The following is a 14,532-nucleotide window of genomic DNA, read 5'->3' on the forward strand; positions in this document are numbered from 1 at the left end:
GTTTTTAAAGTTCTACTGATCAGTTCGTTATGTCAAAACGGCATGGAATAAGTCTGTCGGACAGATGATTTACTCAATAATCGATTGTTTGTAGTGGAAAGGATTTAGTTGCGGATATCCTTCCAAACCTGGCGGTTTTCTGATGATCGCAGGGTCCCGGCAGCAAATTTTGATCGGGAGGAGGGGGTGGGGGGGGGGGGGTTACAGACGACCGCGTTAGCTTCTGCCAACAAGGCAAGGGAATTGGGGCATGTTTAGCTGGACAAGTTTGTTAAAAAAAAGTTGGAGGGGAGGGGGCTAAATCACTTTCGACACTCAATTAAAAAAACCGCTCTATTCAACTCTAAACCAAAGAAGGTAGACTTACTACAAACGAGTCAGTGAGTTACGAGGAGAGAGCCCAGACCTATGGACCCAAACGATCAGGGAACTCGAGAAAGTTTACAAAGAAAGGAAAGAGAACATTTTCCAAATAATAACATTAGAATAGACCAGCACTCCGTTTTCACAAATCGGAATACATCAGGTACTGTTTTAACGAATGCGGAACAGGCAGTTCTGGGATTCGTTGCATTCTACAACTGTTAATCCTCTTTCTTATAACAAGCCGGCAAAAATGTTGCAGTGACCGCGGTGAACTGGTCAGACGCTCCAGTTTGCGCCATTTCAAGTTAGTGCGCTTTGCGCGAGAGTTTTCGCGGCAAATCTCCCGCGAGTGCGGTCTATTTCCCTCGAATTCTAACAACAGCTTATACAAGTCTGGATTAAGAACTCTCATGGCGCTAGGGTCTTTAAAAGCTATGCAAGTTCCTTGGTGGAGCTGATCAACGCTTGCTCCAAGCTTGAGAAAAAGTTTAATGCAATCCAACTGTACTTGAAGAGACTTCTGATTATGGCCATACCCTAACCTAGTTACAGCTATGCTTAACGCTGTATTCTTCCCTCGATCCACAAAATTGGGATCAGCGCCGAAGTCCAACAGGATCTTACCACAATCATGGGACGAATTCTGCGCAGCAAGAATTAATGGTGTGGTGTATGTCGCTCTGTTCACATCTGCGCCACGCTCCGCCAAGATTTTAACGCAATCGACGTAGTCACCTTCAACGGAAACCATCAGTGGTGTCTTGGGCAGCATGTCTACATCTTCATATATGTGGTTAGGATTTGCCCCGCAGTCCAAAAGCAGTTTAGTGCAATCCGCATGTCCTTGACAAGCTAAACAAATTGGAGTCATGTTTCCAGTGTGTGTTGGTGCGTCAACATTAACACCCGCTGATAAAAGCAGCTCCATGCACTTATAGTGACCTTCCTGACTACTAAGGTGCAGAGGAGTGATTTTCTCTATATAGGTTTCTGCGCATGCACTCACCCCCGCATTTAAAAGAATCTCAATGCACTCAGGGTGCCCGCGTTCTGCAGCAGCGTGAAGCGGTGTTGCTCCATCAATAACTTTACTTTCAGGGTCTGCCCCTAGAAGAAAAGCAATTAACTGTTAGAAAATACTCTGCTACCCTTTTAGAATGCTGAAACGAAACCAGACTCCAAAATCGAGGGCAAAAAAAACTACTCTCAGTAAAAAGCTATGAGAAGTTTTGTCCTCCTCTAACCCAACATCAAGGGAAAAAAATTTGTTGGTTTTTCTGAAACTGTATATGGGAATAGCTTATTAAGACTCTGTCTCTAAACAACAGGGGTAGTTTTCTAAAGTTGAGTTGGTTCAAATTCAAAATCAAACTCGTAAAAAGTTTGGAACAGGCTGAACCAGGCCTAAAAAATGTAATTATATTGAAACATCATGTTGAGCCTCTAAAAGTTCCCAACTGATATCAGTTCAATTGCTAGATGATAAAACCAATCCCCACCAGGTGGTTTCTCAGATCAATATCAGTATCTGGGCAACTGCCCACCTACCCCTCCCCTAACCCAACATTAACCTTGATTTGTCATCAATTGACTGTTGTTGGGTTAGGGGAGGGGTAGGTGGGCAGTTGCTCAGATACTAATATTGATCCAGTTTCTCCATACATGGCTCCTCCCATAATTTTTCTTGGAGCCCAACAAAACACCCACAGCATACAGTAACTCTGAAAATTCCTCTCAAACCTTTAAACCCCAGCATTTACATGTAACTTCTCCTTACAGTTCCAGTTTATCTTGCAAACAGGTTATGGAAACAGAGAAGCTTATAAGTTAGAGGGTGTTGACTTGTTGTAACACTACATTCTCCAATTTAATTAATAAGGAAATGTAAGGGAGTTAGGAGGGAGAATTGCTCACTGGATCTTAGGGTTAAAGGGTTAAAAATAGCTCACAACCACAATACTCTGAAAATAAACAGAATTCCTACCAGCAGTTAACAGCATGTTGATACAATCTGTTAAGCCTTCCTGGGAAGCAATAAACAATGGCGATGCCTTATCTACAGTCAATAAACTGATATCTGCCCCCTCTTTTAGTAGTAGCTTTAAGCAAGCCTTATGTCCATATTGAGTGGCAGTGAACAAAGGTGTGGCACCATCACTGTTTTGTATGTTAATGTCTGCCGCGAATGAGAGAAGTATTTTAATGAAGTCTTCACGACCAGCAAATGCTGCTTCATGTAAAGCACTCCATCCTCCAACATCCTGACTGTTTACATCTAAACTGCATTCTAAGAAAATCTGAGACGAACCAAAATGAGAAAACAAAGAGGTTACAGATTAATAAATTCATGAATACCATCCTTACCAAAAATGTTAGAGGCAGTATGGTAATTTCACTCACAATGTCAAGTATGAAAGGGTTTTAAAAAAGTAGCTTATTCCAGGCATTCAGCAATTTAATTATGGTAATTGCACTGAGTGGAGTGCAGTTTGGACTGAAATTAAACACATTATTTCAAAATCAAACAGGCATGCAGGGCGAGTTTGATTTGAAGTCAAAAGTATGATTTTAGACCAAAATTTCATGACACAAAGTTAAATTTCCATTCTATTACATCTATTTTAAAATGAAAAATGTAGCCCCTTAATAAAAAAATGTTTTTCAGTCTCTACAGATATTTTTGTGATTTTAAGTATATTGAGCTTGTTTGCAAAAAGTTGTAAAGCTTGATTGACTTCTCTCAACAAGCCTTGAAGTTTGATTGGTTGTTGTGTTAAAGTAAACTGTCACATTGGCTGGGAAGACAATGCAGTTTGGAGCCTATAACAATGTAATTTGTCTGTAAATCGCTACAGTGAGAGCCAATCAGATTGCAAGGATTTCAAAATGGATCTAATCAATCTGTAGATGGTCTGACAGTAGCAGCTGAGTGGAAAACGTGGGGGGTTTAAGTAAGGTTCCATAAACGAAATTATGCAACCCATTCCAAACATCCATCACATTTTTCACTCCTTCCCTACTTTCATGCCATTTACTATTAGTGCCTCTATTTATTTACTGAACCTCTGGAACAAGCTAGTAATAGACCATTGATCTTTGTTTGTGTCTCTCTTTAGAGATAGGAAGATGGCACATACGTCCAGCCTAGAATGCTAGCTAGGACTCAGTGGAACAATGACATTTGCTTTAAACCTCACTGAATTTTTGTCTCATTTTGATAAACTTTTCCACAAGGGTAATCATTTGATGAGATCTCTAAGAATTCTTATAACCCATTTAGCAAACTATCTGTAACAGATTGAAGTCTGATAAACACTAGAGGTGAACTGTAATGGATCAGCATCCCATTTACAGTCTGTAGGGGAGGAGTAGCAATACCCTTAGTTGCTTCATGCTATGTAGACACAGAGAAGTTCTACCATCTTGTGGGTCCCTTAGCTTAGGTTCAGGCTTAACTTTACCATAATTACATCGTCTGTCCCCTGGTGAATCATTACCTCCTCACTCATTTGAAAGGGATTTAAATATTCTTTTTGTGTTGCTAACAGCATGTATCAAGTAAAATTTGATGTCAGTCAGACGAGTAATCATGGCATACATCAGTCACACTTGTATGATAGACAAGTTATTACACTGGCCTGAAAACATTACAACACAAACCTTTAAACACTCTAAACTCCCACTTTTCACAGAGGCCACCAACAAGTTTACTTCTTCATCATTCATGACATTCACATCAGCTCCAAATTCCATTAGTGTCTTGATGCATTCAACATGGCCATTCAATGCTGCCAAGAAGAGAGGTGTTTCACCACTGTATGCTCGAGAATCAAGAAGATCCTCATTCTTGTGTTCCAGCAGGCTTCGTAGACAACCAGAGTGTCCTGCAGCAGCCGCCTCATGAAGAGGAAACCAACCACGATTATCAGAAACATCACAAGGAGATCCTGAAATAAACACAAAAAGAACTGTTTATCTCCTTTATTGACAATAAGTTATGGAAAAGTGGCTTTCCTACAATCATGTCCCTGGTCATTTTGAATAGTGTATTTCAATGAGCACCCACCCTTGAATAACCACCCACCCTTCGGAAACAATGTTGAACAAGCACCCCTCTAATACAAACACCCCCTCCTCCTTCACTTTCTTAAATAGTAGGGAAATGAGGAAACCCTGTCTCTATTGCCACTTTATTTACAATTTTTTTAAGCATAAACTACAATAGAATTGTCAGTACAGGAGAATAGTTTCTTTTCCATGTGCTTGCAGAGATCCTCTATGTGCCTTATCTGTTGTGCTAACTTAATAAGCATCCCTCCTTGTTTAAGTGGCCTCCTTTCAATAACTTTTGAATAACCCCCAGGTGTCCAATCAAGGAAATACCGTCTATAACCTAGTTATGTGATAAATCTAATTTCACTGTAATTTATTTAAAACTAGCATCATTTTTAAAGATGAATTTATATTGTGTGTTGCTTATCATACTGCTTAAATTAATATAAAACAGAGAAGAAGTTAAAACACAACTCCAGGCTCATAAAATAGTTACCAGAAAGAAATTTCAATTTTTGTAAAAGAGGAAGACAGCAGTTATTTTCGAAGGTCGACACAATTCTGTCCTGGTCACTCATGGGATTTAAAGGGTTAACATTAATTTTGATTAAAAACATACACTGAAAATTTTGAAACATTGCTTTGTCTAGGTATAGATCTACTGATATCTGTAGCTTGACTGACTGGTTGAGACATCCAGCGACCTTACAAAACGAGATGGGATTAAATTACTCATGAAAATTTAACGCCATTGAAGATATATCTTAATTTCTTGTAAGACAGTCAAGTTTTCGAGGTTTCCCAGTTCATAGTAACATTTAGACTTGTGCAAGAAAAGAAAACTGAAGGAAAAAAATAGACGAGGAGTATCAAGCGATAAGACTCCCAGCTTGTGATTGTGAGCGAAATGCAACAGCTGCCCACTTGAATATGTACAGATATGTATCATGCAATAACTCGAATGGTATAGAATGCAATGACTCACCATCGGCAATAAGACGTATTAACCTTTCTTCGTCACCTTCTCGAGCAGCTAATCCAACATTTGAGACTGTAAGATCGTCGGCCCGATCGAAAAACTGTAGTCCATTGCGAACATTTTCCAGATCTTGTTGCATTCCCAGTTCGTCGGCCATTTTGAAAATGTTAGCCTATTGATCTAAGGTAGAATTTGATTGGTTTAGCTGTTCGATAATTTACTGAATTCTCCATCCACCAATCACAACTCGTTTCCTATTTCTCTGTTGGAAAAGTAGTATTGGCGTTCGGACTGAAGGAAACATGGTCTGTTGGAGTGAAATTTGAAAGTCTGAATCAAAGTTTCTGCAGCAGCAATATTTGCTTTGCTCGCTGATCTTGTTGAATGTTGTAGGACTGACTTTTCATTTTTCTAGGAAGAATGGAGTAAATTAAAGCTCTTTTGATATCATAGTTCACTTGAGCTACAATGCAGGCCAAAAGTCACGGGACACTTACCATGATATTGCTAAAACCTAATATTCTCCCCTCCCCCCAAACAACGTTGAATTTTGTGCGCTTTGTTAACTTTACTTAGATATGGCGATTGTTCAGTTTTACCAAAATTATAAGAGGGGGGAGGGGAGGTTTTGTTTCAAAAACTGCGCATTAAAGGGTTTAATCCATCAGAAAAGGAGAGGAAGCTTACCGTGGGTAATTATCCAGAGCATAAAACTAATTTTCGCTATATCTTTTACTGATCCCTCTTTGTTCCTTTTCTGCTCACAGTTTCGCTCATTCAGTTCCTGCAATGTGCAATCTGCTTCTTCCACATTCGATTGCACTTTACTTTCAATGAAGAATAAAACGCCCGTGGGCTCGAAAAGTGCGGGCTTGGTCGCTTGTGTCGCAGCCACGCCAATGAGACCTTGCTCGCAGCCTGAAAAATTGCATTTTGCTGCTCCAAGTACACAATCAAAAGTAATGTGTGCCGGTTAGCAAGTCTAAGCCACCCTTTTGGTTGGAGGAAGCGAAAGAAAAAGAAAACTTTTTCTTTTCTCTCTGTTCTGAGAGCTCGGAACGGGATCACGTTAGCGCCAGTGAGTTATTGGTGAGTGGACAAATTGATTATTAAAAGCTCACGATCCTCAATTGCGATACTGCGCTATCTCGAGAATTTACTTTTACGATAAAAAAGACTTCCCTCACCCATCCGTTTTGATTGGCTGATGAATATTTAACTTGAAATTTATTGCATTAGATGTATTTACATGATAGAGCATTTTCGTTTTTTTCTTTTGTTACACAATATGTTCTGTGATGGACTAAGAAAACCTTGGAATACTGTCATTGAGCCACCCAAGTGAACGTCCATCTCTCCGGTAACTTTCAGCTCCGTTTTCAGTTGCCATACATTGCTTTCAGCGTTGTAACACGCGACTGATAATTTTGTAAAAGTATTCCGGCTCACAACGTCTTCTTCCAGAACATACAACTCATCATCGATGGCCAACAGGCCTTGAAATGAGGTCCATCTGTTGAAGCTTTTAATCAGCTGCCATTCGTTGGTTTCTTCACTGTACATTTCACACGTGAGTTGAATTACGTTAGGCATATCACTCTGGGTTCCGGCGATGAATATTTTTCTGTTTACCGCTGCACCACAAGCCCTCTCTCTCGCTACTTGGATGTCCGCCAGTTTGTTCCACTGTTTTCTGCGAAGATCATACCTATCAACATCATTCACGAGCTTGCTTTGATACATTCCAGACCACACCTTACCACTAACGAAATAGATAAAACTATCGTGGACCACAATACTAAAACGGCTTCTCCAATCCAAATAATCAGTCGATAATATGTCTTCCCATGAGTCGGAATCTGGTTTATATTTCGCAAGAACGATGCGGTCTTTTTTGTAAAGGAACGGTCTGTACAAGTTACAAACGAAGGAATCTATTACCTTCTCTTTTGAGAACAAAGCGTACATTTCATCCTCATAAACAAAAAGTTCAAGTAAATCTCTGTTTTCTACAGAAGGCATCGAGTTCCAAGCCTTTGAGTGTAGATTATACCATGTGACATCAAGTCTCCAGGATTCATGATGATACGGGACTAGCTCGACTCTTTTTTTAATATACAAGTTATCACGAAGGAAGAAAACACGTTTCCAGTTGATTAAGTATACTGGAATTTCATCAAACTTGCACCACCGATCCTCACGAGGAAAATAACCGACAATCGTGAAATAATCTCCGTTCCTAGAGTAGGTGATCATAACAGGGGTCTCAAGAGACTTTCTGGGCTTGTGACGAAGAGTATCGAAACTTTTATAGTCAATTAACTCGACAGCCTTTTCCACGAGCTCGATACAGTCTTCATTGTCTCTTACCAAATCATTTGTCACGACATCACTGAATAGAAAGTCACGCGATATGTAAACCAGTCGAACGTAACGAAATAACTCGGGAAAATGATGTTTTCGTTTGTTTTTGTCGTGATTAATCCAGGCTAGAATGGTATTTAACACATCTTCCTCGGCGCTAACATGTAGCTCATCGCTTGAAATCAACATTGCAAGTTCCTCTCTCGACATTTTCAAAACATCTTCACACTTCGTAGAGAGCAATACATTGAAATTTGCAAGGATTGACTTTTTGGTCTTGCATAAAAGTTCCTCACAGTGATATTCGCAAGCAAAACGGAGGATTGAAATACAATTTGAAGTATTCAATTTCTGTACCAGAATCTGCGTAGCTAGGGTCTTCAGCTTTTGAATAAACAAATAATCTGCCATCACAACCAAGTCTCTGGCATCATCTTCATCCAGTATCTGTACATTACCGGTGTAAATAAACTCCAATGTGTTTCTCATAACAGATTCGGTAAACATCTCTAAGCGAACCACTCCTTCTTTGGACTCCTTCATGTCGCTGTTCAGCAGCTTTTCAAAGAAAGGACTCGCCTCCGAAAGAGCTTTTCTGTGAGCTTTGAACTCGCCATCTTTGACCACCAAAGTAACATCGCACGGCTGATAGAGGCCATCTTTTGAGATTTCTTCTTCTGCTGGATTAACTTCGTCAGATGTCAGAACAGTGTGAGGAATCGATGCCATTTTTTGTTTGGAATTGATAATTAATTTTTTGTCGTTCTCTGACTTAATGCTGACTCATAATTGCACTTAGTTTGAATTTTACTCTCAGTTATATTAGCTCGACTCTTCATCCAATTAGAGACAAACGAATGAGTCGCACTGATCCTGATAATGAGATGTACAGGCGCATTGGACACTTTGACCACACTCAGTCGCCTCCTTCTCTCCTTCCCTTGATTTTATCGTTTTAACCTCGATTGGCTTCAGTCTTTTTATTTTCCGGCTGCTTTGAGCGTTGTGATAAATTCTTTCTCGACCGTTTGAAAAGTGAAAATTTCTTTGGATCGTTATCGGATTTCCTATAGTCCTCAAAAACGAAAAGTCAAAAATGGTCCAAATGATAGTGCCAGCATAAGCTTCGTGTTGTAATTAATTTTTTTCTCTCGACCACCACAATACCGTTCACAGCGTTACAATAGAAATTTGAATTCATTTCATGTAGTGCAGTCATGACTCAGCAATGAGCCTCCTGCCCCGAAGCAATGCGTCATGAACATTCAAATATAAACATCAATCGAAGTTAAATTTGCATTCATCTCTCATGCCGCTTACACTTCCTAACTTAGGATACAACAAGAATGAAATAAAAAAATTGACTCTGAGCTAAGGTTCGCAAAAGGTAAATCGCATTAAAATTATAGTTTTGAGAGGATGAATATTACTTTCCGTCTGGCTTTAGAGAGCGTAGTATGCATCCCGCGATTTTCGTTGGAATTGAATCTTTAAATAATTCTTAACTGGTATAAAAATATCGCTTGTACCATGGTGTGTAAACCGTCAATCAAGTCAATGTTTCATTTAAAATTTTCTTAGCCATATTAACCTCACCAGCTCAAGTTTTCTTTTGACCCTGACGTATGCATATCACCATGAAAAGTTTAAGATCAGACAATTCTTTTTTAACCCGTTCAAGAAAAGATTATTCAATTGCGACAAAGTCAGCAACCGTTCATCTACCGTTGATACAATTTGTCTCGACATCATACAACCACTTTTGCCTACTCTAACGACTCTAAAGAAACTCGGTAAGACTAACGAAAACATTTATCTTCAACGCGAAGAAAAAGTATTGAGAAACGTAAGTTAATAAAGTAAACCACGACATGAACTTCGACAATCTTTTCCTAATGTTTCTTCACGTGATAATTCGCTCGCGGTTTCCTGATTCACTGAAACTTGTTAAGGAGTGTGATTTGTATGATAGAAACACATCATCTCAATTTTGTGTTGGAGACAAATTTCTCTTGTCGGTGCTGATTCTTACTTGAATTAAAAATTTCTTTATTTCATGATTTATTGCTGACGCATGACTGCCGAAAAAAGGATTCCTTTTCGTCCATTCAGAGATTGATTTGAAAAGGAAAACTTCCGTTTTGGGGTGATGTACATTGAAATAACTCAACAGATTAGTGTGAGGCAAGCAACTGATAGCCACTTAACAGCAGAATAAAGTCACTAGTTGCCATTTTCAACACAGAGCCTCTCCGGGTCCACTATAAGACTAGGATGATCTTTCTCAAAGCAAAGTCTTCGATGATTTGAATAATTGCTAATTTATCTTTCCCTTGCATCGTCATTAGCTACCAAACTAAGTAAAAAAATTGACAGAGAAATCAGGCGACCATGGTCTCTTGGAGAAAAGCAGTTCTGAGCTGATAGAAAAACATACATCACTAGTTTATAATAAACGCTACTGCCTCCTAACTGAGGAGGTCGCAAAAGCCAATCCATGCAGTACTGAGAGATTTTACATCACAGAGCCAAACAAGCTATGGCATCATTGGGCTGGTCTTTTTTTTCCGTTGCCTTTACGGTTCAGTTAAAAAGTGAAAAAAAATAAATGATTGTTTGGAGTTTAGATTGGCCTTATGTCAGAAAACTTCTCTTCTGGTTAATTTCTCTTTGTGTCTTGAAGTGTATGACTCAAATCAAATTGTCCATTAAATCTTTGATGGACAGTTAAGCATTCCATACACACAACATTGCGGCTGCCAGAGTAAGATGTCATTGAAATATTGGCTTTTAATCACTACAACAAGAGCGCTCTTGATCCGTAATATGACTTCGCATTAAAAGCAATTGCAAAAGGCAACAACGCTTTGAAGTAAATTCAAATCATCCGATGACGACGTCTCTCTTTAAACAACAAAGAAAAAATTACATCCTGTGTTAACCCTTCTTAGGGTATTCTTCATCGAGCTGTGATTGAAAACATTTTTTTAAAATATCCCGAATCTCGGAGTAGAATAAAGTCTTCAGAGTTCAAAATAACAAGCTGAACAAACAGTTATTGTTACTGATGAGTGATTTTTTTAATCGCGCGTGGTTTGTGGCTCGATGCAGTCGGATAATAACAAATAAATATTCCTATCATGTATGCAATTTTGACAAAAACTAAAAAAGTTCTTGCAAGAAATGAAGCAGGCGCCGGAAAAAAGTGAAAGGAGGAGACGTATTCTGTGTAAGAAGTATTGTCACGATCTGATTGGTGCAAGAGACTATCTCTAATGCCTCGATCTGATTGATGCATGCAACAATACCTCGATGCTGCGATCTGATTGGTGCGAGCATGAAATGATGAGCATAAGCCACTAACTATCATTTTATTTTTTACAGGGGGGGGGGGGGGGTGGGGACGTAAAAGGAAGAAGAACACTAAGTGGTCAAGTGGAGCTGAGTCCAAAATGTGTTTTTTGGTAATTAGTCCAGAAGAGCATGAGTGGACGACGATCGGGAATTCCCGAAGTGATCTGTTTGCTTGCAGTTTTAGACCTCTTGGAAAGTCATAGAGTCGAAGATCTAGGGGGCTAATTATTCAACTGCGTTGCATTAGTTCCGAGAGAAGTCTGTATATTGGTAAGTCGGTCGACATTGTGTCTATGAACCTAAAGAATTTTCTGTCGATGTCGAAGATCGAGGCGTATCCTGAGTGGTAACAGATACAAAACTTTTCAATTTTGAATTATCGAGCCAACCTTTGAAAATTCTTATTGAACAAACGTTCAGTACAGAAGACATCCTCGTCAGGAGTTTGTTCGGGCTCCATCTGTTCCTCTCAAAGTCGTAGTGTTTTACTGTCTGGATTTTCGTGATCACACTTTCAATCAAAGCATACACCTCGCCATCGACAGTCACGAAGTTTATAATTCTATTTGGATAAGATCCTTCGTTGAAGCCTTCGATGAAGTGCCATTCATTTGTTTCTTCATCGTAAATTTCACACTGATTCACTTGTGCTCCCCTCTTAACACCGCCAGAGATGATAACTTTCCCTTTTCCTGCAGCACCACTAGCCCGCTTTCTTGCTATTTGAAGACCTGTTAGTTTTTCCCACTGGTCTGTGTTAAGGTCGTACCTGTCCACATCATTCAGAAACTCGCACTCGCGTCCGTGCCATTTTATTCCGCCTATGAAATAAATGAAATTGTTATGGGCCACAATGGTAAAATGCTGTCTCAGATCCAAATGATTGAAAGATGTGACTTCTTTCCACTTGTGTAATTCAGGTTTATATTGCATAATGAAGGAAACATGTTTCTCTTCGGTTCCTTCCTTGGCACATCGTCGGCCGAAAAGACGTTTTGAGTGTCTTCTTCCATTTCGAATCCGCCAACCACGATAATGATCCCAACCACATCGTTCCAAGAACAAAGCAAACATTTCATCTTTATTGTTGACAAATATCTTCCAAAGACATGTGTTTCCCTCCGAGACTGGTAACGAGGTCCAAGCGTTCGAGTAGGGATCGTAGCATGACATATGCAGTCTACAGATATCTTGTGGGTATTCAACTGACCCTATTCTTGTGCTGTACAACTTACTATTGCAGGAAAAACTTCGGCTAGCTCTCGATTCTGAAGGCCTCTCGTCACCCAAAGTATACCAGCTATTTTCACGGGGAAAAAAGCACATTAAATATTTTTGACTGTAAGTGATCAAAACAGAGCTTTCAAAAACCTTTCTAGGCGTGTAATGGAGATTATCTGGGAGATTGTCAAAGTTCTTAGAGTCAAGTGTGCCGATAGCTTTATGACCAAGATCCAGACAACCTTTATTGCCTTTGACCAATTCATTTGTCACGACATCATTGCTCAGAAAGTCACGCGATATGTGAAGTAGTCGAACGTGACGAAACAACTCTGCGAAGTAATTCTGTCGCTTTCTTTTTGCGTGATGAATCCAGGCAAGAATGATGTTAAACACATCTTCCTCGGTGCTGACATGCAGCTCGTCGCTGGAAATCAACATTGTAAGTTCCTTGATCGACATTCTCAGAACATTCTCACGATTATGAGTGAATATGGTAGTGAAATTTGAGAGGGTAAAAGTTTTGGTCCTAGAGACAAGTTCCTCGCAGTGATATTCATCAGCAAAACGGAAAATTGAAATAAAATTTGAAATATTACATTTTTGAAATAAAACTTGGGCCGCCAAAATCTTCAAGTTCGGTAGAAGCAAATAATCTGCCAGCATAATCAAATCTCTGGCCTCGTCTTCATCCAGTATCTGTACATTACCGGTGTATATAAACTCCAATGTGCTTCTCATAAGAGAGTCGGTGAAGATCTCCAAGCGAACTACTCCTTCTTTGCACTCCTTCGTGTCGCTGTTCAGCAGCTTTTCAAAGAATGGACTCGCCTCTGAAAGAACTTTTCTATGAGCTTTGAACTCGCCATCTCTGACTACCAAAGTAACATCGCACGGCTGATCGAGTCCATCTTCTAAGAAAAACACTTTACCAGAGATTTCTCGTGTAGGACAAACTTTGTCAGATGTTAAAAAAGTGTGAGGGATCGCTGCCATCTTTTCTTTGGAACTGGTAATTAAATTTTCGTTCTGCGACTCAATGCTGACTCATAACTGCACTTAATTTGAATTTCACTGCCAGTAATATTGGTTCGAGTCTTTATCCAATAGGAGACAAATGAATTGAGTTAGACTTATTCTGATAGTAAGAGGGACAGGCGTATTGAACATTTTTACCAACCTTGGTCCCCTCCCTTTCCCGCTTTTTTCTTTCTAACCTCTGAGTGGCCTCTAAATATTTCTAAAGAAAGGTTTTGTAGTCTCCAGGTTTGAATTTTAATTTCGTCTCCATTTTAAAACATGGATTAAATTTTGACCTGCAACTGAGTTTGCAAGACTGGCAGTTGCTTCTAAACATCAGCTAAATCAACCCACTTTTTAAACACTGCATTTATGTTCTTCGACGCTTAAAAAAAACTAAAACAAGTTGACTTGTGCCACAATACATATTTCCACTCTCAAGATCAAATACTAAATTAGACTTCGTTTTTATTTCCCGGTTGCCTTGGGTACTATGTGATTAATTCTTTCTCGGCCATTTGAAGGGTTAAAATTTTTTTGGATCGTTTTGATTTCCTCCTCAAAAACAAAAAGTCAAAATGGTCCGAAATAGTGCCAATACACATGCACTTCATGTTAATTGTATTTAGTTTTTTCTTTCGACCACTGCAATACCGTTCACTCCATTAAGGTAGAGATTTTGATATATTTTCATGCTTTCTTGTTGACTCAAAAACCAGATCATCCAACTGTGGTAAAGTCAGTGACTTTCATTTAAAGTTGAGTCAATATGTCTTGAAACCGCGCAAGTACCATTGCGACTCTTAAGAAACTATGTAAGTCAAAGACTACATGAAGATAATCATCTTAGAAGCGGAAAAAAGTGCAGATAAACGTCAGTTTATGAAGTAGGCCACAAGATAAACTCAGACCAACTTTCTTGAGTTTTTCTCCACAGGATCGTTCGGTATTTATGCAAAATCAAACCTTATCAAAATTTCCCCTGACAAGGAATGTAACATTTAATTGTCTTTACACAATTATAATATGGCAATAGCAAATAAACAAAAAAAAAATCTTTTCAAAGATCAGAAAAATAATATTTGCCAATCTATGAAAATTCTAAAGAAGGTAGGGTTTATGTCACACGATTGAGCACTTTCGCTTGTCTCTTCTGTGATGAGTTTGTCTGGTCT

General features: G+C 39.2%; 3 protein-coding genes across 3 annotated transcripts; all 3 read right to left on the reverse strand.

Moving 5' to 3' along the window:
* Positions 1-319: 319 nt before the first annotated feature.
* Positions 320-5,558, reverse strand: LOC131778984 (ankyrin repeat and SOCS box protein 3). Its single transcript, XM_059095485.2, has 4 exons — positions 5,405-5,558; positions 4,027-4,313; positions 2,351-2,663; positions 320-1,473 (listed from the first exon to the last, which is right to left on the reverse strand). Exons 1-4 carry the CDS (start codon positions 5,553-5,555, stop codon positions 506-508), a joined length of 1,719 nt encoding a protein of 572 aa, XP_058951468.2. The 5' UTR covers positions 5,556-5,558; the 3' UTR covers positions 320-505.
* Positions 5,559-6,643: 1,085 nt separating this feature from the next.
* Positions 6,644-8,640, reverse strand: LOC131778923 (kelch-like protein diablo). The gene has a single exon (XM_059095407.2). The coding sequence runs from the start codon at positions 8,489-8,491 to the stop codon at positions 6,644-6,646; it is 1,848 nt and encodes a 615-aa protein (XP_058951390.2). The 5' UTR covers positions 8,492-8,640.
* A 2,767-nt stretch (positions 8,641-11,407) lies between these two features.
* On the reverse strand, positions 11,408-13,333 carry LOC131778922 (kelch-like protein 40). Its single transcript, XM_059095406.2, has one exon. It carries the CDS (start codon positions 13,331-13,333, stop codon positions 11,408-11,410), a length of 1,926 nt encoding a protein of 641 aa, XP_058951389.2.
* Positions 13,334-14,532: the final 1,199 nt, after the last annotated feature.

This window comes from Pocillopora verrucosa, chromosome 8 (genome assembly GCF_036669915.1).
Source record: "Pocillopora verrucosa isolate sample1 chromosome 8, ASM3666991v2, whole genome shotgun sequence".
NCBI classification, from domain to species: domain Eukaryota; kingdom Metazoa; phylum Cnidaria; class Anthozoa; order Scleractinia; family Pocilloporidae; genus Pocillopora; species Pocillopora verrucosa.

What these genes read in the sequence shown, in the direction of transcription:
- LOC131778923 (XM_059095407.2), bottom strand. Translation starts at nt 8,491, where the DNA reads ATGGCATCGATTCCTCACACTGTTCTGACATCTGACGAAGTTAATCCA.
- LOC131778922 (XM_059095406.2), bottom strand. Translation starts at nt 13,333, where the DNA reads ATGGCAGCGATCCCTCACACTTTTTTAACATCTGACAAAGTTTGTCCT.
- LOC131778984 (XM_059095485.2), bottom strand. Translation starts at nt 5,555, where the DNA reads ATGGCCGACGAACTGGGAATGCAACAAGATCTGGAAAATGTTCGCAAT. An exon ending in AATACGTCTTATTGCCGATG is followed by an intron (nt 4,314 to 5,404) that starts GTGAGTCATTGC and finishes TGTTTATTTCAG; the next exon opens with GATCTCCTTGTGATGTTTCT. An exon ending in GGAGTTTAGAGTGTTTAAAG is followed by an intron (nt 2,664 to 4,026) that starts GTTTGTGTTGTA and finishes GGTTCGTCTCAG; the next exon opens with ATTTTCTTAGAATGCAGTTT.